Source organism: Lactuca serriola, chromosome 4 (genome assembly GCF_051521515.1).
Source record: "Lactuca serriola cultivar US96UC23 chromosome 4, Lser_US96UC23_V15, whole genome shotgun sequence".
NCBI classification, from domain to species: domain Eukaryota; kingdom Viridiplantae; phylum Streptophyta; class Magnoliopsida; order Asterales; family Asteraceae; genus Lactuca; species Lactuca serriola.
In genome coordinates this window covers 95,418,110-95,441,615 of record NC_136411.1, presented here as the reverse complement: position 1 = coordinate 95,441,615, position 23,506 = coordinate 95,418,110, and the positions used below count along the sequence as shown (strand labels likewise).

At 33.6% G+C, this 23,506-nt stretch overlaps 3 protein-coding genes and 2 long non-coding RNA genes across 5 annotated transcripts; 2 read left to right on the top strand and 3 right to left on the bottom strand.

The window, feature by feature from the left end:
• The first annotated feature begins 6,211 nt into the window (after positions 1-6,211).
• LOC145102136 (postsynaptic protein-like protein) lies at positions 6,212-7,682 on the top strand. The gene is made up of 4 exons (XM_079039496.1): positions 6,212-6,351; positions 6,499-6,616; positions 7,056-7,147; positions 7,443-7,682. The coding sequence occupies exons 1-4, from the start codon at positions 6,336-6,338 to the stop codon at positions 7,505-7,507; spliced, it is 291 nt and encodes a 96-aa protein (XP_078895622.1). The 5' UTR covers positions 6,212-6,335; the 3' UTR covers positions 7,508-7,682.
• Positions 7,683-11,374: 3,692 nt separating this feature from the next.
• Positions 11,375-12,744, bottom strand: LOC145100256 (protein translation factor SUI1 homolog). The gene is made up of 4 exons (XM_079037598.1): positions 12,634-12,744; positions 12,357-12,562; positions 12,214-12,267; positions 11,375-11,731 (listed from the first exon to the last, which is right to left on the bottom strand). Exons 1-4 carry the CDS (start codon positions 12,668-12,670, stop codon positions 11,687-11,689), a joined length of 342 nt encoding a protein of 113 aa, XP_078893724.1. The 5' UTR covers positions 12,671-12,744; the 3' UTR covers positions 11,375-11,686.
• Positions 12,745-15,812: 3,068 nt separating this feature from the next.
• Positions 15,813-16,971, top strand: LOC145100255 (uncharacterized). Its single transcript, XR_013704931.1, has 2 exons — positions 15,813-16,608; positions 16,677-16,971. It is a non-coding gene; the product is annotated as an uncharacterized LOC145100255 (long non-coding RNA).
• A 708-nt stretch (positions 16,972-17,679) lies between these two features.
• Positions 17,680-18,664, bottom strand: LOC145100254 (uncharacterized). The gene is made up of 2 exons (XR_013704930.1): positions 18,034-18,664; positions 17,680-17,889 (listed from the first exon to the last, which is right to left on the bottom strand). It is a non-coding gene; the product is annotated as an uncharacterized LOC145100254 (long non-coding RNA).
• Positions 18,665-19,737: 1,073 nt separating this feature from the next.
• Positions 19,738-21,616, bottom strand: LOC145102135 (polyubiquitin 4). Its single transcript, XM_079039495.1, has 2 exons — positions 21,479-21,616; positions 19,738-21,021 (listed from the first exon to the last, which is right to left on the bottom strand). Exon 2 carries the CDS (start codon positions 21,019-21,021, stop codon positions 19,876-19,878), a length of 1,146 nt encoding a protein of 381 aa, XP_078895621.1. The 5' UTR covers positions 21,479-21,616; the 3' UTR covers positions 19,738-19,875.
• Positions 21,617-23,506: the final 1,890 nt, after the last annotated feature.

The following is a 23,506-nucleotide window of genomic DNA, read 5'->3' as shown; positions in this document are numbered from 1 at the left end:
GGAAGAGAAACAGGAAAAGGCATTTCAGACCCTGAAGCGAGCCCTATGCACCGCACCGGTATTATCCCTTCCCGAAGGGACAGAAGATTTCGTCGTATACTGTGATGCATCCAATCAGGGGCTCGGTTGTGTCTTGATGCAACGAGGCAAGGTTATCGCCTATGCCTCGAGACAGCTAAAGAACCATGAAGTGAACTACACTACTCATGACCTCGAGTTAGGAGCGGTCGTCTTCGCACTAAAAATCTGGAGACACTACTTGTATGGGACGAAGAGCGTGGTGTACACTGATCATAAAAGCCTCCAACATATACTGAACCAAAAAGAACTCAACATGAGACAGCGTCGATGGGTCGAGTTACTTAACGATTACGACTGTGAAATTAGATATCATCCGGGGAAAGCCAACGTAGTAGCGGACGCCCTGAGCAGAAAAGAATATTCCGGACGAAGGACCAAGTCGCTGACAATGACTATACATTCACATCTATCCACGCAGATCAAAGAGGCTCAGCTGGAAGCTTTAAAGCCTGGAAACGTGACGGGAGAATCCCTGCGCGGAATGGATAAAAATCTGGAGGTTAAGGGTGACGGAGCCTATTACTTTATGGACCGAATCTGGACTCCACGCCATGGAGGTTTTAGGGATTTGGTTATGAGAGAAGCACACAACACTCGTTACTTCGTCCACCCGGGTTCAGATAAGATGTATCTGGATCTCAAAAGGCTATACTGGTGGCCGAACATGAAAGCGGAGATCGCTACCTTTGTAAGTAAGTGCCTTACTTGCGCGAAGGTCAAAGTCGAATGTCAAAAGCCATCAGGACTCCTCCAACAACCAGATATACCAGAATGGAAGTGGGAGCGAATCACAATGGACTTTATCACCAAGCTACCCAAGACAGCAGGTGGATTAGATACCATTTGGGTCATCGTTGACAGGTTGACCAAGTCTGCCCACTTTCTACCCATCAAGGAGACGGACAAGATGGAAAAGCTTACTAGGACTTATATAAAAGAAATAGTGCGATTGCATGGCGTCCCTATATCTATTATATCAGACAGAGATAGTATATTCACCTCTAGATTTTGGCAATCATTACAAAAGGCACTAGGGACGAGGCTGGACTTGAGTACAGCCTACCATCCGCAGACTGATGGACAAAGTGAGAGGACGATCCAAACATTGGAGGACATGCTGCGAGCTTGTGTGATCGACTTCGGGAAATCATGGGATACACACTTGCCTCTTGTGGAGTTTTCCTACAACAATAGTTATCATACGAGCATCAAGGCAGCTCCATTCGAAGCCCTCTACGGTCGGAAGTGCAGATCCCCTTTGTGCTGGGCCGAGGTGGGAGACACTCAGTTAGCTAAAGGACGAGTTCCTGACAGCGCCCTCACTGGTCCGGAGATCATTCGAGAGACGACCGAGAAGATTATACAGATACGTGAACGACTAAAAGCCGCTAGGGATCGACAGAAAAGCTACGCCGACAAACGAAGGAAACCCTTGGAATTCCAGGTGGGAGACCGAGTCCTTCTGAAAGTCTCGCCCTGGAAAGGCACGATACGCTTCGGGAAGCGTGGGAAGTTAAACCCAAGGTACATAGGGCCTTTTGAGATTCTTGCCAGAATCGGCCCTGTAGCTTACAAAATAAACTTACCCCGCGAACTAAGTAACATACATCCTACCTTCCACGTCTCAAACTTGAAGAAATGTCTATCTAATGAGACTCTCGTGATTCCCCTCGACGAGATCGAGATCAATGAGAGCCTCAACTTCGTGGAAGAGCCTGCGGAGGTTTTGGATCGTGAAGTAAAACGGACGAAACAAAGCCGCATCCCGATTGTGAAGGTTCGGTGGAACGCCAAGCGAGGACCGGAATTCACTTGGGAGCGCGAGGATCAAATGAAACTCAAATACCCTCATCTCTTTGCTTAGTTGTATTGTAATAACCTATCTATTTGAGTTCTAAATTTCGGGACGAAATTCCCCTAACGGGGGGATGATGTGACAACCCCAAATCTATTCCCGTTACAAATCCCGTTTTCACTAACGGAACGTGTCACTATACGTTATATTATGTAATATTTGGGATCATCAATATCCGAATATCTAAACTTATGCATGGCTTGATATTATCATAAGAAATATAACTCGTATGTGTTAACCCCGTTTAACCTAATAGAGTTGTATTACCTTTTCAACCACTTCACCCGGGTAAAAGGTTTTAACCCAGTTAACTTTAAACATCGGGTATCCGTGTATCGGGTGCGATACCCGAGACATATGAAATGAGTGTACACAACATTTGAATACTCTTTTACCACACACCCACTCTCTCTCTCTACTTTCTCTCTCTAGACCCGAAATCGACCCCGATTCCGCTAATTTCCGACTTCCAAACGTAAGTACTCATCCTCTATCTTAATCTAGTCATGCTTCATTGAATATAGGGGCCAAAATCATAGAAATCAAGGACCAAAAAGGAGTTTACGGCCTAAGAAGCTCCTTAGGCCGTAAACCCCCAAAATCATGCCAAAGACCATGTTTTTCCTTCCTTTAAGCTAGTATACTAATTAAGGCATTTATCTAGAAGAGTTTGGACATCAAAACACAAGGATTTGTCATGTAAAAAGGAGTTTACGGTCCAAGCTTGTGCTTAGGCCGTAAACACCTCAAACACCCCATAAATCTATGTTTAAAGCCCCAAAAACTCTTCTAGGGTGTTTGGTAATTTGGACTTGACAACAAGGAAGGCTTAAAAGCATCAAACAACATCATTTGAACACAAAAAGAGGAGTTTACGGCCAAGGCTAAGCTTGGGCCGTAAACACCCAAATTTTTGTGTCAAACAAGTCCCAAAACTACTCAAATGCATATAAGGAATTTAGCTAAGGCCTTTGGAAGTGTGTTGTACCATTAAACTTCACATTTGGATGCAAAATGAAGAGTTTACGGCCAAGGATGTTCTTGGGCCGTAAACTCCCCAAAAATTCATGTCAAATTGTTCCAAACTCACTATAGGGCCTTCTAGGATTTATCTAAGGCATATGAGACCATGTTGTACAATTAAAACATACATCTTGAAGGATTTATAGGAGTTTACGGCCTAAGAACAAGTCTTGGCCGTAAACTCCCTAAAAATGTCACAAATTATGATGTTTAATACTTCCCTTTTGGTCCAAAACACACACCACTAAATTAAGGAAGTGAGATAAGGCCCTAAACACACATTTTGGAGTGTCACAAGAGTTTACGGCCAAGCCTAGGGGGCTTACGGCCGTAAACTCCCAAAGGGTGGCTTTTAGGCCATAAACTCTAAGAGAGTGAGCTCATGGACCCTCCCGTAAATCATACATGGCCTTGTACCACTCCCGGGAACCCTTTCTAGGCCTTAAAACCCCGAAAACGATGCTAAAATGTCCAAATACTATAATGAAAAGCATAAGATGATTAACTTCTTGTAAAATACATATTTCATATGACATTAGGGTCCTAAAAGGTGCTCAAGTGGTTATTTGGTACCAAACGCTCAATCGACACTTTTACCCGATTTACCCGATTCACCCGATTTCCGCGATTTCAGGTGAGTTCATACCCCTTAATGAACCTTTCAAATGTTTTAAATGTTTTAGGGGGGAGATACAAGTTGCTTATAAATGTTTGTGTATAGTTTTACAGAACGATTTCCGCTTTACAAGGATTAATCACATGTGATTCACTACCTTTGGTTCAAATCACATGTGATTTGTCCCTATGCTTTATAAACGGGTTTTACCCTTTTCAAACTATTTTTAAACAGTGAATCAGATTTTAAATGTTCTTTTGGAAAAATACTTTTATTCAATCAATTTACTTATAAAATGTAACCACTCTGATATATTTATATAAGTAAGACTTGGAGGACTTAGGACCGATATCTCGCCTTATTTCCTGTTCTTGTTTGATTGTGGGCTTAGGGTAGTAGTTATCCGTCCGACTGTCGTTGATTTCTTAGTTATATAATCTGTATATCAGTGTGGGATACGAAAATTACTGCTTGCACTTAATACTAAAGTCACTAACATGCCAAGAACCGCCCTCACTAAGATAACTATAATAGGTATAGTTACAGTTGCTACAGCTACTACTCGCTAAATTCATTCCTATCTACACTATAATACTCACTATTACTAGACGATACACTAGTAAGAGAATACACTATGATCAAAACTAAAAGATTACTACACTATAACAATAGAGAAAACACTAAACAAACAATAATACACTAACCCACTACGAGATACTCTATTCGCTATCCACTACGCCCGAAGTTTTCCAACAGGGAGACGACTCTACATGTATAGATCTATACGGGGCAGACGCTATTACATCCCGACTGTTAATTTTAGTCCGCGCCGTGCAGGCCCAGGGATGCCACTACTTCACTATATTGTGCATGACTGGGAAGGTCATGGGATCCTCTATTATCCTCACTATTAGTAATATGCAAGGAATGCACTACAACTACTCTAAAATACTACACTAAATGCTAAACTACATCCCGAAGTAAGCAAGTATCTATCACTAAGGGAAGCTTGCACCTCTATCACTGATTACAGGCTTAACCTATTCTATCACATTTACTATTTGGAGATTTTCTAATATACTTTTTCAATAAACTGTTTCAAGAAAATGAAGAGTGCATACTTTTCACGGAATTTCACTTACAATGCATTTTCTGGAAAATATGGGATTTTCTAAGTTTCTACTACTTATAAACATAAATGATACATTTTTAGCACTAATGTTTGTATACAAAAACTCACACTAAACTCTTATGAACTCACCAGCTTTATGCTAATATTCGTTTTCAAAATAACTTGTATCTTCAGGTCAAAGATAGACAGGTACAGTCGGAGCATTTTTGGAGAAGGTGGAGCGCACAAGACCCATCTCTTACTTTTGATTACTTTTGGGTGATTGTTAAACATTACAAAACACGCTTGTAATTAAATTTACTATGTAATGCTATGGTTGTATGTTTCTTGTTTCTACTATTATGCAATTGTGATGATACTGTTCGCTACGTCATCCACCCCGAAACGTATTCCGCCGATATCGGTTTTGGGGTGTGACAATAATGGCAAAAAAGAATAAAAAATTAGCAAAGCAAAGATGAGTGATACTACAAACCCTTTAAATGTTAGCATATTTAGATTTAAACCAAATGTTCCAACCAACATTCTTATATTTATTTTGTTCATCCATCTAGTATTATCACTCATTTCTTTATCACTTGAATTAGTGTCCACTTTATAACCAAAATAATTTCCATGATATTTTTTTCCCAAAAAACATAAATTTCCCAAAATCAAACACCTCCATAATGTTCCTATTATCTTCATCATTGTTAGCACCCATGTCTTAATTACACAAGAGCAACCACATCATATGGTTCATGTTTTAAATCCTTATCATTAAAAGTTTTCCTTTTTTCCTTCACAAAAAGTACACATACAAAGGTGTATTTTTGGTATCAAGAAATAAAAAAGAAAAGACTTCTTTTTGTGGGTGTTTTTTTGGGCCGAAACACAAAAGAACACACACAAAATGTGTTTTGCTTTTGGTACGCATGTTTGATATTGTTGATATATAGTTCATGTTTGATATTTTTGACAACACACTCCATATGTATTTTGTTACAGCTCATTGTTTACCATTTATATTTTACTGCTAATATATATATATATTTGTTGTAATACAGGTTTGATCGATTTTCTTTATGTTTGTTTAAAACAATCAAGTTGAATTTGCAAACCAACATATCAAAATAAGGACTATAGTTTAACAATTTATGTTAAAAAATAGTTTTCTTTAAAGTAATGTTTATTATTTTGTAGTATTTCATATTAAGGACAATATGATAATTTTAATATTTTGTTTTGTTCTATCATAATTATACCAAACCTTATGTGTACAATACTCTCCGGTCCAATCCAGTTTTGTGCTCTTTTATTCTCCTACCAAACCCAAATTTTAGAAGAAAAATAATGAAAACCAAATTCTATCCCAAAACACATGGGTCACTTGCAATTTAATCTATGAAAAATATTAAACAATTAAACGTTTTGAATATAGTTTGTAAAAATTAATTAAAAGAAGTTTTAATTATTAGTCTTTTGAATTAATTTTTTTTTTATATAAATATAAAACGTATATAGAGAAAGGGCATTTTAGTCCGTTCGGAATAATTCTTCCCAACGGGGTTAAGCAACGTGAATATTTGTTCATCCTCTCTCGGTCTCCTCTTCCTTTTTTTTTACTCTCCGGAAATCTCACAGCTACGATGGTTTGCGAGAAGTGTAAGTCCTCTCTCTTTTGATTCTTGATGTCTTACTTTGATTTCCCCAATAAATCTAAGTGTGTTCCCAATAATCTTGTTATGTAAAATTCAATTTCGTGTTAAGAATTTTCTAGGGTTTTAATGTTTGGGGACGAAATTGAAACAGGTGAGAAGAAATTGTCGAAAGTAATTGTGCCAGATAAGTGGAAAGAAGGAGCAAGCAACACCACCGAAGGCGGTGGTCGTAAGATCAACGAAAACAAGCTTCTCTCCAAGAAAAACAGGTAACTTTTTCCTTCGTTTCTTGTTATTTTTTTTTCAATTATATTTTCAAGATCCCAGAAAACCTACCGATTCATTCAGAACCTCTTGTTCCATAGTTAAGATCGATGTTAGTCAAAGTTAAAAACCCAAAAACTTATGGTTTCCATTCAGAACACCAAATTCTATTTCAATTTTCAACAACATAGATTAGGAATCAGGTAGAATGTATAGGTTTTAGGTATGTGTTAATCGTTTATCCATGGGAGTATTGAAAACCTTCAATTTGGTTATTTTTCTAGCTAAGAACTTGTTTATTTGAAGCATGCTAATTGCTACATTGATGATTATGGCATTATGCTTTCATTATACAATATAGATATATATTTTATAAAATGTGATTATACATATGTGAAAACACTAATTATTTTATTTTATTTGTTTATTATATTTTTTTTGTAGATGGTCACCATTAGGAACAACCAAGTGCATCATATGCAAGCAACAAGTCCACCAAAATGGCAAGTATTGCCATACATGCGCCTACTCCAAAGGTACACTACCCCCAAAAACTTTCTAGAATCATTTTCAAAACCAAGGGCATTAACGTCTTTTACACATACAAAATATTTATAGTGTGTCCTTGTCCCTCCTTGTCATATCTTTTTTGCTTGGGATAAAAAAAAATAAAATTCTAATGGTAGTCCATCAGGTCACGGTACAATACATATCAAACACAGTACAATGTTGTCTGTGTGACTGTGTTAGGTTATGTCGGGTCATGTCATGAATAACAAATGGGGTGTTAGATTGTTGAATGACATGTGATGTAATGATTTTTGGGTGTAGGTGTTTGTGCAATGTGTGGAAAACAAGTTTTGGACACCAAGAACTACAAGCAAAGCAATGTGTAATAAAATAAATATTAAACTTGTTGTTTTGTTTTTTGTATGATGGTTGATTTTTGTTTTAGCTAACTTTATCAGTTATATCTTTTTATGATCTTTCATGTAATGATTGTAATGTTGGCTTACATGTTACTTAACAGTTTAACACTATTCTATTTGACCATTCTTCTTGGTTCGGTTATTTTTTCTTGTATTATATAGTCATTGACACTTCTTTTGTCTTTAAGTTTTTTCATTTTGTTTTTGTTATATTATGTTTCAACTAACTTTATTTAACAAAAAATTATCATAAACTTTCTCCATTGACCATTTTTCAAAAGCTTTTTTTTTTTTTTTTTTGTTAAATTAACTACATCATTCTCATCTTTGTGAATTATTTTATAAAGCCTCATCGTCCAATTTGTCATTTTGTACACATATGTTATGTTTTTAAAAAGAAATATTGATCGACAACAACATTTAGTGTAATAAATAAGTTATAATACTAGAAATAAAAATATATGATTCTTTTATTTTTTTTAAATAGATATAAAAGTTGTTGGGTTTTATTTAAAAATTGGTTTCTAAAAACACTAAAAACGGCATTGGAAGTTTTAAAATTGTGAATAAACTTAAAACCATTTTAGTCCACCTAGGATAATTTTGCAAAGCATTGAAAGATTATACCAACTATAGGAAGAAAGAGCTACAACCTTTGAAAATTTTGATCCTCTTAGGAAGTTGGAAGTTAATGAAGAATGTAAATGTAGAACTTTACCTTAGTTAGAAACACCAACAATTCTTATACTTGATTTGGATGCTAGTCCTTGTATATTTAGTTGCTCTTAAACCTTAAAGACATATAATAAATACTAAGTCTTAAGGAGAAACAACTAATAAACACTCAAACTGAGAAGTCTTGGAAACCCATGACTTATAGGGAGAAAAAAGGAGAAGTGTAAGAAAAAACTACCTAGCTTTTTTTTTTTTTATCATATCTCCTCTATATACTACCACACATATACTAAAGCATCATACCTTAAACAAGTCGACAAGTGTCCCTTTTATGACAAGTATGTGATGTAAGAAGCAAGACCACAAAGAAGCATTACATCTTAAAGAGGTCTACGACTTTGTGCAAGAAGTCAAGGATCAACAGTGTTTTTAACTCAAACTTCCAACTAACTAGTTACATATACTAACTAGACGGTTATTCAAAGTGTCCAAATAAATGTAGATGATATATATTTATATTTTACAAATATAACTAGTTAATGTTTTATTTTATTATTATTTCTTAAAAACAATAATTTAATTTATGTTGGTAAAATATTATTTCCACAAAATAATAATTTTTCCAATTAAATACAAGAAATATAAATATTTATCAAGAATCAAATTCTTTTAAATAATACATTAACATCAAGTTGTTGATAGTGTGACCCTTTAAGATTATATATTATCTAGAAATATCATCCTATAATATTTCTTAGATCATAAAGATTTTTTCTAAAGTAACCTAAATTGTTATGTTTTAGTTTTAAAATTTTAAAACTTGTTAAGAATATTATACAAACATTACGAGTTTAATATGTGATATTAGAGTTAATAGGAAATGAATTTAGTTAGTATAAAAATATAAAAATATATATAATAGTAAGAGTAAAATGGAATTTTATTGAATAAAGAGGGAAGTACACAAACAAAAAACCCAAAAAGCGAGTCTTTAATGAAATCGGAGTAGTTGATAAAGTTGACAAAAAAACGACTCATTCCAATAGTAAACTACCATTTATGAATTAGGTAATTATCACAATTATTTTTTCCCCGCTTTGGAAAATACCAAATTTGTTCAACACATAATCATTCTAGAGTACTTATGCCTTATGCCTGTTCCATACTAGATAATGTACATTCTGGACACAAAGTTTCACAAATACACAAATACAAGCTTTGTTTATGTTATTTCTTTCATTACAACCAATAATTAGTACTAAGCTATTAGCATATTCATCTGAAAACAAGTTCATCAAATACACTTCACAAAGAAAGCTTTACCAACCTCTTTCTTTACCGTCATAATCTTCAAACAACAACCCCGAACTTTTATCCGCATCAAAAAAGATGTGAACTTTTATCCATATCAAATCGAGTTTACAAAGAAAGATGTGAATTGTTTTGAGTTTTGCTTTAACTAATGAAAATGAAAAGTAATGTCCTTCATGAAAACCATAACAAGCTACATATTACTTTTCAAAATCAAATTACATTATCTTTACATGTAATACCCATGTATACTTGGGAATTTCGTACATTGGAACCGAGAAATGTCTATGTGAACTTCAAACAATTGCATGAAACTTTCAATTAAGTTTATTGCAATATCGTTCATTTCAACTTGCTCCTCAAGTGTTGCACTCACTCTACGCTCTTCTTGAATTCTTTTCATTAAGTGGAACAACTCTTGTATATATTCGGACATTGTAATCGTGAGGATTTGCATATTATGAAGCGTTAACTTTCTACGATCCTTCATTTCTAAATGTGGTAATGGGATCCCCAATTCTCACAATTGTATTATATACGGTGATAATCATGAATCAATTCTAATGCAGTTCTATCAACAAGAACACATTGTCTAACATAACGCGTATAATTCCATATTCTATAACTTCCAGCTTTCTAAAGAAGCATTTCTTAAACAAAAAAAAAACTTGAATAATGCTCAAGCTGAATAGCATATGGTTTGTGTTCTACCAACATGCAACCTTTTGTCTACTTATGGAAATATGTTTGGAATAAATGAGTACACCTAAAAATTGCATAATAGGGAGAAAAAAAAAGGGGATTGTGTCAACGTGTCCCATTCCGACAAAAAACAACTATTTTCATTTTGTTTAGCATGTTCCTATCAGATAAATTATTAAGAGAGAGGAAAAAAAATCTTTTGTCAAAGGCGCATAAGGTACCTTTCTAGACGTTCTTTTTTAATTTGAATCATGCCTCCTCAAGGCGATAACAAAATTATGGAATAAGATCTTAGCGCAGTTCGGCCCACAGGAACATATTCATAGGACCGATATCTCAGCTCATATCATCCGTTTTAATTCAACTAATCGGCTCTTAGGTGGCAAAACAATGGATGTTGAAGACTTGATAAAAAAAAACATACAATTCTTTAAAACAATGATATGGTTAAAAAAATATTGAAACATTACAAATGGCAACCGGTCCATGGAATTGTCAACTTCCAAAAAAACATACTACACTAGTTTAAAATAATAGCATTTTCAACGCTTGAAACGCTTCAATATTTCGGAGTTTTGTATGATTTCAGTGTAAGTTTGAACCCTCTTTTTGATTTCTTTCTTTCTTTCTTTCACGTTAGTTTTTTGGTGGGTGTGGTTCTTTTTTATATATATTATCACATATGGTGTTTGTCTCTTCAAATAAAAATAAAAATGTTTATATCTTTTTTTAATATTATAAAATGCAATTATAATAGATGATTAGATGCAATCAAAATCCGTCCTTACCTCCGAATGACTCTAATTCACAATGATCATGGAGGTGCACCATTGTCTCTTAATCAGTAAAACACACCTTTTTATGCAAAAAAACGCAAATGGGTCGGCTGCACCTTCGTATCAAATTTGAAATATTGCTTTGGATTTGGGAATGATTCGACACATTTGATTGTGTATGAAAATAACTTTTACTTATTAAACAATAATACAACACTATAATGCTGAAGAAATAGCAATCAACAAAACAACACTATGACTGTCCATTTTTTCAGAAGTTTCCAAAACAGTGGTGACATACAAATAAGATCATGTAATTCATGAAAAAACATACAAACAGAAGGCATGGGAACAAACGTAAAAAACTCCATGTACATTAGAATTAGATAAATATTCCCCGTTACATAATCACAACAAGAAACAAAGATCGCCCTTTCGTGAACCATACTTACACGCGACCTATTTATTTTCAAGATTTTACAATCTATAATTTCTAACATCGGGTTATTATTATTATTATTATTATTATTATTATTATTATTATTATTATTATAAATAAATAAATAAATAAAAGAAGATTTGAGCAGATGATGAAAAATTACAAGCAACACAAAAGAGCTAATATCGCTTAGATACAGCACAAGTTGCAAGCAGAAAAATGTTATGTCGCCGCCGTCGCTATTTAAAAACCATGAATTTTGATGTGTTCTTTCTTCACAATGCCAGCCTGGCAAAATGCACATATAAATTAGAAAATATATATAGAGTAAATTATATGAATGGTCCCTATGGTTTGGGGTGATTTGCGTGCTTGTCCCTAACTTATTTTTTTAACTCGGAAGGTCCCTACTATTTGTTTTTGTTACGTGATTGGTCCTTACTGTTTGTTTTTGTTACGCATTTGATCACTGTCTTACCTAAAAATACTATTATTTAAATAGAAAAAAATTGTGGGGTAGGTAAGGTAAGGTGAATGGATGGGGTTGGGGGTGTGTTTATTTAAATATATTAAAAAATCAAGCAAAAAAATAGTCTTTTTAGGTAAGACATGGACCAAATACATAACAAAAACAAATAGTAGAGACCTTCTAAGTTAAAAAAATAAGTCAGGGACCAAACATGCAAATTATTCTAAACGATAGGGACTATTCCTATAATTTACTCTAAAATATATGTTTGTAAAGTATTTGTAATAACAAAGATGATTACTTGAACGAGAAAGGTGGATACGTTCTTCCTTTGATCACCTTGAAGTTGGATAACCTATAAAAATAATTACCTTCGTTACATCTGACATCATTAAACATGTTTTCTTTTTGGAGATTTTACTCGATGATGATAATAAGAGAGACCTTGCCAAGTTCAGGGTCTTGAACAACAGTACCATTGCAGCAAAACTCCTTTTTAAGGTCTTTAAGGATCTTGTTGTAGCTGAATTCTTTCTTCAAGCCTTGAACAGTGGTCAGGCTTTTCCTACCATTGCGTTGCTGTATACGTATATGAACGTATTCCTTTGACCCAGCACCTGAGTTCTCAGCATTTGCCTCAGCGAATGGATCTTCAATCACAAATCTCACCAATTAATGCTTCAATATATTTTCAAATAACTCATAATCATCAAAAACATACCAAAGGCAGTTGGAATCTGGATGTCGAGCTCAGACATTAAACTTGAGTGCTAGAATTGGAGGCCACAACCACGCAAGCAAACAGCCTTCTTTGTGTTGAACAGAAGAACACAACTGAAAACAACACAATTACTCTAAAATAACTTTAAACCCAATACAAATTCAGATGTGTTCAGTGTTCGTTCGTTTCTAATCAATTTCAACAATAGTTTACGTGATTAATTGATAATCAAAATCATTAGCGTAATTGTATCTTAATTTCCGGTAATAATGAAGAAAGATAACGCATCCAAAATCGGATTAGGAAGAAAACATCCGGAAATTGCAGCAAAACGAAAAATCTGAGCTACTTTGATAAAAACTAATTAAGGAAAATGTGAAGATCTGAACGAAGAAACCGATGATCCAACTCAAACATTATTTAACAACGAAATGTGATCAAAATCGTTTGCGATTTTCATAATCAACATCTGATTCCATGATTGTAGAAGATAAACATCGTTTGGTTGATCTCATAAAAACGTCGTAGAAATTGAAGAGTAATCAAACAAAAACAGATTTAGAACAACGAATATCATGGAAGAGAGCGAAGAAAAGAAGAAGAATGAAAATTAGATGAAAGGATTACCTGACAGGAACGGAAGAAAGAATCGGCGATCGGAGACGATGGAGATGGAGGAATGGATTGAATGAGGGTAATGTAGAAGCAATTTGGAATGGTGGATGGTTGAGACTCCTGTTTTATATCGGCCACTGTTTTGATTTCCCGGTGGCTTTAAACCACCGCATTCTACGCGATTTCCGTTTGGAGTTGTAAGCTCTACCATTTTCCCAAAAAAACCAAGCTAAAAATTTAAATGAAGCCAATTGGTGTAATATAATTTTGACATATTAAAAGACCAAATTAATAAAATTATAGCATTTATAGATTTGACCCATATCGTTTTTTCTTATTTGAGGCAATTTTAGTCTATCGATGGGAGTTTGAGATTGAGTTATGAAAAATGTTTATTGATTTTTTTAAAGCAATAAATCTATAAGGTGTTTGAGGAGCTAATAAGCACTTTTAAAAATATTTACCATCAAAAAATCATTTTTTAAAAGTCATATATATATATATATATATATATATATATATATATATATATATATATATATATAAATTAGTTTATAGCTTATTAGATTAAAAAAAATCTTCCAAATAGACGAGTATTTGAGGATGTCCGAACGTACCATACGGGAATATGTGTTCTCCAAAGCTATTACTTTGGTTTATGGGCAACGATATTTGCGCAAACCAACTATCAACGATGTCTACCAATTATACACGTTGTATGAAAGCAAGCATAAGTTTCTAGAAATGTCAGTTAGAATCGATTGCATGCATTGTGTGGTTAGTACATGCAAGACACAAAGAGCCGACGATTGTTTTAGAAGCAATCACATAACATGATCTTTGGATATGAAATACATTTTTTGGTCCAACTAGTGCAAACAACGACATCAATGTTTTTGACCAGTCGCCGATATTCAACAATATCTACCTTGGAAAGTCGTATGATGTATATAAGTGTAGGTACTATCTTACTGACGGTATATATCCTATCTTATCTGTTTTTGTGAAATCGTTTACATATCCGAATGACGAAAAAAAAAGTTTAAAGAGACACAAGAGTCAGCTAGGAAGGACGTGAAGCGAGCATTTGGTGTACTCAAGAGGCGTAGACAAGTACTAGCAGTTAGGGCACGATCATATGAAGTGAAAAGGTTGCAACACGTAATGTATGTGTGCATCATATTGCATAATATGATTTTTGAAGCCGAAGAAAAAGTGATACCGATACAACGAAAATGAAGTTTTGCCAAATGTCGAAGGAGTAGCCATTGGTACGGAAGAGTATAGGGCAAATAAAGTGAAGTATATCATCGCGACATTCATCACGCCTTTCGTGCAGATTTGGTGGAGCACGTTTACAGGGCTCATAGCCAGCCACTGGCAAAGTGTTGAAACGATGATTTGTTTGACGAATCAGATGAAGATTCAGATATCTTCGTCGAGGGCGAGGATTCTGATGATGATGATGAGAATGACGATGACGAGAATGACGAAGATGATGAGGACGGCGATTCCAAGTGACGTATTTTGAATTTTTTTTAATTTCGGATATTAATTATGTTTTTTAGGTTGCTTTTTTTTTGTAAATCTTGCTTATTTTAATGTATCTTTTTATGCAATTTTTATTTGAATGAAGTGTTTTTAATTTTAATTAATTTTTATGTATACTAATTATTTTTAAAAAATTATATCAATTTTTTAAATTATAAATCTTAAAAAGAGTGAAAGTTCTTTTCCGTTTTTGGTGAGGGAAATAAAAGAGATGTAAATGATGACGTAACAGACAAAAAAATAAATGATCATTCTCACACACACCATCGGGTCTAGGTCTAGGTGTCCATAAACACCCTTTATCTTAAAACTTATTTAAGAGATGACATGGTAATTATGGAATGGATGGGTTCGGACCTACTTTATACCAAAAGAAAAAAACTCAAATGCAAATAAACGAGTCACGAAAATATAAAATACAAATTTGTATTAAAGAAATGAGGATGTGGTGTCGGTAGCGGAGGTGAATATGATATTAATGGTGGTAGAGGTATTGTAGCTTGTGGTGAGATGTGGTGGGGAAGGCTCCTTTTTTTTTCATATTTAATTATTTTTTTTTGTACATTATATATCATCTAACTTATTAAAACTATTTATATAGCATGTCGTAAAGATAATATGTGAACATGTTTAACAAAATGAATTTATATATATATATATATATATATATATATATATATATATATATATATATATATATATATATATATATATATATATATATATATATGAACAAAATCAACAGTTGATTAGCCTACTAAATCATTTTCCTATTATATGAACAAAATCATCAGTTAATTAGCCTTCTAAATTAGGTTACTTATTTTTTATTTTATTTTTTATTTATAAATTAATTAGAAAAATAAAATATTATATATAGACTAATTTTGTGTTCCATTAGGAACAGTTCCATCCTCCTATTGGTCATTTATTATTATTATTATTATTATTATTTTAATCTGTTCTTGATAGCGTCTCGACTTTGCTTTTATTAGGTGTCACCGCCACCATCGTCCAATAGCTAAGCACCGCTTCCGGGGTTAAAATCCATCCACCGATCATCCACCGCATCCTCCTTCTTCAAGTTCCTTCCATGTAGTTCCGCCCACCGAATTCTTTCAACCAAATATCCTCAATCTCCTTTTCCTATTTTCAATTCGCTTCAATCCCGTCATCGGTTCTGATTTTATGAACAAACACACACTCAGTAAATGAGTTTAATTCGACAGATACTTCAAATCGGTTATATACATGGAGCAATAAGCCCTAAATCGATTGTTGCGGATGGATGGGAAGTCAAAGCCGACTTCCATGTTGGTGAAATTTAATTTTACGGTTTCTAAAGTTCAAGCCCTATATCGATTCTCAAGTGATCATCTGCATCAACGAATTCCAAAAATCAATTTCTCCTTCCCACGCTTCAAAAACTTGGAAATTTTCGCGATATAATGTTCTTTTTTTACAACTCATGAATGCAATTGATACAAAAAAGAAGAATGATGGCTTAGCGGGGGTGTCCATATTTTCTTTGGTAAACACAAAAATTGTTCATCATCAGGTAAAGTATCTTTTGTAGAAGGGTTTGATATGATTTAAAGAGGTGTTCACCAAATCAGTGCAGGCAAGGGTGAAACATCATCGACTATCGAGTACAAATCCTAAGAAATTGAGCGAAGCATCAAAGAACCCTTCCCGATTGCTTCTAATTCCGACCCCGATACTATAATCCCCCTTAAGGTCTACCTCCACCTATACAGAAGATGAAAACGGTTTATGGATTTCACTTCGATAATTGATTGATTCATCAAGGTATGGGCAAATCAGTCATTTTACTTTCAGCAATTTGTTTTCTGATATGTTCAGACCTTGCTGTACAGTATTCTCTGGAGCCAAATCCTGCAAAACAAAGGCGGTTTAGGTATTCAATAATAACTTCTTAGGGTATGTTGCTCTATTTTATTTGATATGATTTTTGTTTTGACTAAATAAAGTCAACATGGCTGGAGCAATTCTTTACTGGGTATCGTAATATTCTTGCCTCTTTTGCCCTTAGATGATTAACGTTGACTTTTTGTTACATTGAATTATTGATTATATTGAGATTATCACCATCTTAAATTAATCGATCATAGTTAGTAATCACAACAATAAAGATCATGTATTAAGCCGGAATCTTTAAAATTGATCCAAGAGTGCTATCAATTTTTGTTTTTTTTGTTTTTTTTTTTTTTTGTGTCAATGATGTTGACCTACTGATTCATGCTTGGGACTGACACTCAAAAAGTTTCTTATGCGACGAAATATAAATATTAGTTTTCTAATACTAGCAACAAATGTTAAAAGCCTTTTTAGACTTCTTTTATTGTTTGGAAAATATTTCTTATTAAAATTGCCTTCAATCACTTCATATAAAAAAATATAAACTATTTCTTAAAGATTTGAACTAATACTTATTTATCCATCTGATCTGCTACATAAATGACCGGGTTGACTCAGTGGGTTGGATGATTACCTGTGTCATTATTATCCAGGGAGAGAAACCAGTGATATTTTAAGTTTGATCTAATGGTATCACTGATATTTTAAGATAAAAGGATGTATATATATTTTTTAAACAAAGCTTAAGCATTTAAGTTCCAACTAAGATGATAAAACTATTAGTAAAATAGTTGATATGAGTACTCCGTTCTAATAAAATATATTTTTGTTTCATATTAATAGTTTATGTTTCTTTTTTGATCTTTCCTATAATAATAGCCTAATTCTAAAAACAAATATTATTTTTATCAAAATACCCCTAATTATTAGTTAACCTACAATGGAATTAAACGCAACAAAATGATAAAATTAAATACAACGCAACAAAATGATAGAATTAAATACAACATAAATGTATGATTGTCATTGCATTTAATAAAGTTAAAAATAATTAATGTTTCTTAATCTCTGTTTTTTTTTTTGTCTATAGACACTAATTTTAAAATAGGAGTCTAAGGTTAGAAAATTAAGTTCATATTTCCTTTAATTGATCCGATCCAACGCTCTTGGGTGGTGGTACCAAGCGACCGTTCCGGTATTGGGGTTTCAGTTCTTCAAAGAGACATGAACAAGTGATTAATGTCAGGACAACAAAATCTCATTAGAATTTGTTAGTATACAAACACATAAATTATTTTGGGAAAACATGGAATAAGATGGGGATATAAGCAATTGAGTACAAGAAAAATCCGATACCATCTATTGCAGTCTATGCGAACTGCGTCACCTCAAGGAAAAAGGAAACATCGGTAACCCGTACATATTCCGTTGTTTCATCGGACCATAACCAAAATGAATTCCGTCAAATTGGAACTCCAACGAAAAAAAATACATAGCCAGAAGCGAAAAAAGACAATCAATTTCACAGAAGTGTAGAAGTGTGTTGGACAAAAAAACGTAATACCTAAAACCAGAAGTGAAAAAAGAAAATCAATTTTGCAATCGACCTTCATCTATCTGAAAATCGAAAAAGCTTTCTACACATGTCTTCCGATTGTCAATACTGTGTAATTGAAAAGATTCAATCGATGGTGTAGCCAATCTTAAGGCAGAAATCAGAAATAGGAAAAATGGTTTAACCTACAAAGTTTTTTTCGGTAGTCTTCGGCAATGGCGCTGGTTTCTCCGGTGGTGCATTGGCGGCCGCCCTCCCTTTTTTTCGTTCCCGTTAACACACAACACAGAGGAATTTTGATGACAAAGGTGACAACTTTTCGAATGAGCGGTGCGAAAAGTAGATGAAAGTAGTAGAAGGCAGTGGAAACAATTGGAAGTCATTGGGCAAGAGAGTCTGTAAAAGAAAGATGTTGAAGAAGTCATTCGATGAGGATTAAAGGGGTTAAATTTAAAATTTGAAAAGCGTCGTGACAAATGTTTAAAACCTAGAAAAATTGGTGGCAGAAATCTAAATCTTAAAAAATTTCTGATCACCAGCTATTTAACAATTAATAGTATATACAATAAAATAGTTAAGATTAGAAAACAATAAAATAGTTAAGATTAGAAAACTAATGTGGTTGTTAAGTTAATGTCGCCTTTAATCAGATTATCATTAATTAATAGATTATTGTTTATTGTTGTTACTGTTTTGTAATATCTTCAAAATGAGCAAGTTTTTGTCTTCTCAAATTTTTTTTTAAAGAAGGAGCTTACTAGCTCAAGAAAAGAAAAAACAACCCTCTATTACAAATTCTCACTCTCTGTTTTTTGTGGTGCTCTACAACGAATTAAAGCTCTTATTTATAGTTAAGCTAGTCTCTACCGTAACTAATGTGGTTGTTAAGTTAATGTCGCCTTTAATCATATAATTATATAGATTATTGTTTATTGTTGTTACTATTTTGTAACATCTTCAAAATGAGCAAGTTTTTGTCTTCTCAATTTTTTATGAAAAAAATTAAAAAATAATTATAGTAGTAAGAAGATAAAATATACCATAAATATGATTATAGAAATAAAAACTAAAAGTGTAATTAATAGTGGATTTACAAAAATTATATGTAAAAGACCAAAACTGCAAATTAATATGACTTCGAACTCATGAATTATATAGGGAAATAACCTTTAATTAGGATATTAAATTGGTTTAGTTTTATCTAATGGATATCTATTTCGATTATTGTGTTAGATTTGATTCAATAAAATATCTAACTGTTATCCAATTTGTGTGCAATTACAACCGACAAATATTTATATTTATAATTGAAAATATTATAGTTATAAATGCCTTATAAGTGGACATATCCAACTTGATGAAAATTGGATATTTAATTATCCGATAATTAGATAAGAATTGTATTATATTTGGTTGGGTTCAAAACGTTACCAAAAACTTAACCTCAAATGCGCAATTTGACAACACAAAGACAATGAACAATTAAAATAACATGACTTAATCAATTTCACAGAAAACCAAAGTTTTTTTATTCAACAATTATTCACTTCAAACCATCAAACCAGAGTTTCAATCAACACAAACATTCAAACATACACAAATTCATTCATCAACAACCTTCATAACACCACCAAACCAAACCTTCAATTTCCACCACGAAGACGAAGGACAAGATGAAGAGTCGACTCCTTCTGGATATTATAATCCGCCAAAGTCCGCCCATCCTCCAGCTGCTTTCCGGCGAAGATCAACCGCTGTTGGTCCGGTGGGATCCCCTCCTTGTCCTGAATCTTCGCCTTCACATTATCAATCGTGTCAGAACTCTCCACCTCCAAAGTAATCGTCTTCCCTGTCAATGTCTTCACGAAAATCTGCATCCCTCCCCTCAGCCTCAACACAAGGTGAAGCGTCGACTCCTTCTGGATGTTGTAATCCGCCAAAGTCCGGCCGTCTTCAAGTTGTTTTCCGGCGAAGATCAACCTCTGCTGGTCTGGTGGGATCCCCTCCTTGTCCTGGATCTTCGCCTTCACGTTGTCAATGGTGTCGGAGCTCTCCACCTCCAAAGTAATCGTCTTCCCTGTCAATGTCTTCACGAAAATCTGCATACCACCACGGAGACGGAGGACCAAATGGAGGGTTGATTCCTTCTGGATGTTGTAGTCGGCGAGGGTTCTGCCGTCTTCTAGCTGTTTTCCGGCGAAGATCAATCTCTGTTGGTCTGGGGGAATTCCTTCCTTGTCCTGGATCTTGGCCTTCACGTTGTCGATGGTGTCGGAGCTCTCCACCTCCAAGGTGATGGTTTTTCCGGTCAAGGTTTTCACAAAGATCTGCATGCCACCACGGAGACGGAGGACCAAATGGAGGGTTGACTCCTTTTGGATGTTGTAGTCGGCGAGGGTACGGCCGTCTTCTAGCTGTTTTCCGGCGAAGATCAATCTTTGCTGATCTGGGGGGATACCTTCCTTGTCTTGGATCTTTGCTTTCACGTTATCGATGGTGTCGGAGCTTTCGACCTCGAGAGTGATGGTCTTTCCGGTAAGAGTTTTGACGAATATTTGCATACCTCCACGAAGACGGAGGACGAGATGGAGGGTGGACTCCTTCTGGATGTTGTAATCGGCCAAAGTCCGGCCGTCCTCGAGTTGCTTTCCGGCGAAGATAAGTCTTTGCTGGTCTGGGGGAATCCCTTCCTTGTCTTGGATTTTCGCCTTGACGTTGTCTATGGTGTCGGAGCTCTCGACCTCGAGAGTGATGGTCTTACCAGTAAGGGTCTTAACGAAGATTTGCATCTGTTAAAAAAAGAACGAAACAATTATTAGAAAACGAAAACAGTTTTATCATCAATTCATCAACAAACAAATTCATATCGTACTTGAAACAGAGATCAGATTACAATTCAAAAACAAATCAACAACTTTATTCTCTGAAATTGAAAACTTAGATCGTGAATTAATTTACAAAAAATCGTCGTTCGAAGCTTTTATACAATAACATCGATTTTGGAATTGACTTGTTGAAAAACGATCGAAAACACGAAACTATAACAGATCGTTAATAAATTCGATGATTAGATCTAGAAACCATAATTAAAACATATTAAGACACTATCAATCGTGTTAATTACAACATCAGGTTATATCTTAAATCAAAAGCCACAAACAGATCAAAAACAATAATAACCTTTAATCGATTGAAAATAAACTGTTCAAAAACTAAACAAACATAAAAGAATAAAAAAGATAATACCTTGGGAGAATTGAAGAAGTCAGAGCTTTGAAGATAAAGATGATTGCAGGATGAAGGAAGACGATGGATTTGGGGGTGGATTTATAGGATAAGAAAAGGTTTCTTCACGAAAAGGAAGGCTAACGCTACGGGTTGTTAGATAACAAACGGACGAAAATATGACACGTGTCAATAAAAAGTTGATGAAGGGTCTGAAATTAGAGTCGTTGGATTCCGATATTTAATCAGTGGCGGTGATTTCTAAGGCTGCCGTCTTCTTTTGGGTTAGGATAATATCTTTTCTTTGTGTTTCGTCCAAGAAACTTTTAACTTAAATCTTGAGTCGATGGGATATTTGGTTTTGGATCCATATAATTTGTAAATTTTATAATTTAAGGAATACAAGATTAGGTTAATCTCTTTGAAAAGTTAGTAATAAATAATTAGAGAATAGAGTATGTTATTGATATTGAAAATACTTTTATTTTTTAATTTTTTATTTTGGAAAAGAAACTTTCTAACAAGGGTTTTTTTGCCCTGTTTTTGCACGCCGAATAATCTTTCGCTACAAATATGAGGTTAGTAGTTGTGATACTTGTATACTATACGGGTTGATTACAACAAAATGTTAAATACGAATGATTAAACAGCAAATTTATTTGAATTTGAAATTTGGAATAAGTAAGAATTATAAAAAAAAAATGAAAAAAATAAATTAAAATTATGTGTTTAGTTATCTGACTCGTGTATCAAATGTCTAATTATAACAAAATGTTAAATACAAACGTTTCAATTGTAAATTTATTTAAAGTTTCGATTGAAGTTTGAAATTTAAAATTTAAAATTAATATAGTTATTATGATATGGTTAATTTATAAAAACTAAATTAAGGATATATTCAAAAATAAAAAGTGAAGTAAATGACAAATGAAAAATAAATATCTCAAAATTATGACAAAATGACATTTTGTATAATGCATGAGAGTGTGACAAGTGACAAAAAAAAAACTTTAATTTATTAAAGAGGATACTTCATGTTTTGGAGTCAATGCCGACAAACATTTATGGCCACAGGACCGAGTAGTGTCAAAATTTGAACATTGATCAATAAGTTATACATCATATATTTCATATGTTTTACTACGTCACCACAAACCAAATGATTATATTGAAAATACTTTTAAATTATACAAAATATGTTTGATTTGGATGGATAAATTTTATAATATAAGGAATAAAAGATTAGGTGAAACTTTATGAAAAATTATTATAAATAATCAGATAATAAAGTATGTTTGTATATTGGAAATGCTTTTAAATTAAATAACACAGAGAAATTGAGTATTCTAACCCATATAAATGAATAATTTGAAAAAAAATGATTATTTTTTTGTAAAATAACCATTTTGTCGGGAATATATCACTTTAGAGAGGTCTCTGAAAAACCGAAGTAGGATTTCGGACACTTGTTTCGGGATAGAGTTTTTTTTTTTTTTTTGTTATGTGTAAAATGTGTTTTGTTCTTTTTGTATAAGTTTTGTTTTTATAAAATCTAAAAATGAACTATAATCTTAAAATTAACAAAAAAAAAAAAAAAAAAAAAAAAAAAAAAAAAAAAAAAAACTAATAAATACATAAACTTAAGAATTTGTTTTAAGTAATATTACAATGTTCAAATGACATTTGTTCTTGTACCCCCAAAAAAATGCCGTCAATAGTTTACGAAATGACATAGCCACTTGACCACTTTTCCCCTCTATATAATATGAATTCATGGAGATCAACATCTCCAGGAACCAACACAAAACACCCCACAATCCCTCTACTGTCAATCTGTTGTGTTACATCTGGGGCCCTTTCGAGGGTCATGTTGAAACTCTCTAATAAGATTGCATCGATTGGTTCGGTACCCCAGTAGTAGATACTCACTAGTAGTTTGTAGATGTGGTATCACATACCAATAAACCATTCCTCTTCTTCTACAAAAATATTTGTTCTTCCAGTGACTATCGTATATAGTCATTTTAAATGTCTTTAAATCCAAAGCAC

Excerpts from the sequence above, each read along its gene's own strand:
- LOC145102136 (XM_079039496.1), top strand. Across the intron at positions 6,617-7,055 it reads CTTCTCTCCAAGAAAAACAG|ATGGTCACCATTAGGAACAA; the intron begins GTAACTTTTTCC and ends TTTTTTTTGTAG. Across the intron at positions 7,148-7,442 it reads TACATGCGCCTACTCCAAAG|GTGTTTGTGCAATGTGTGGA; the intron begins GTACACTACCCC and ends TTTTGGGTGTAG.
- LOC145100256 (XM_079037598.1), bottom strand. The coding sequence starts at position 12,670 with ATGTCTGAGCTCGACATCCAGATTCCAACTGCCTTTG. Across the intron at positions 12,563-12,633 it reads CCAGATTCCAACTGCCTTTG|ATCCATTCGCTGAGGCAAAT; the intron begins GTATGTTTTTGA and ends TTGTGATTGAAG. Across the intron at positions 11,732-12,213 it reads TATCCACCTTTCTCGTTCAA|GCTGGCATTGTGAAGAAAGA; the intron begins GTAATCATCTTT and ends GCATTTTGCCAG.
- LOC145102135 (XM_079039495.1), bottom strand. The coding sequence starts at position 21,021 with ATGCAAATCTTCGTTAAGACCCTTACTGGTAAGACCATCACTCTCGAG.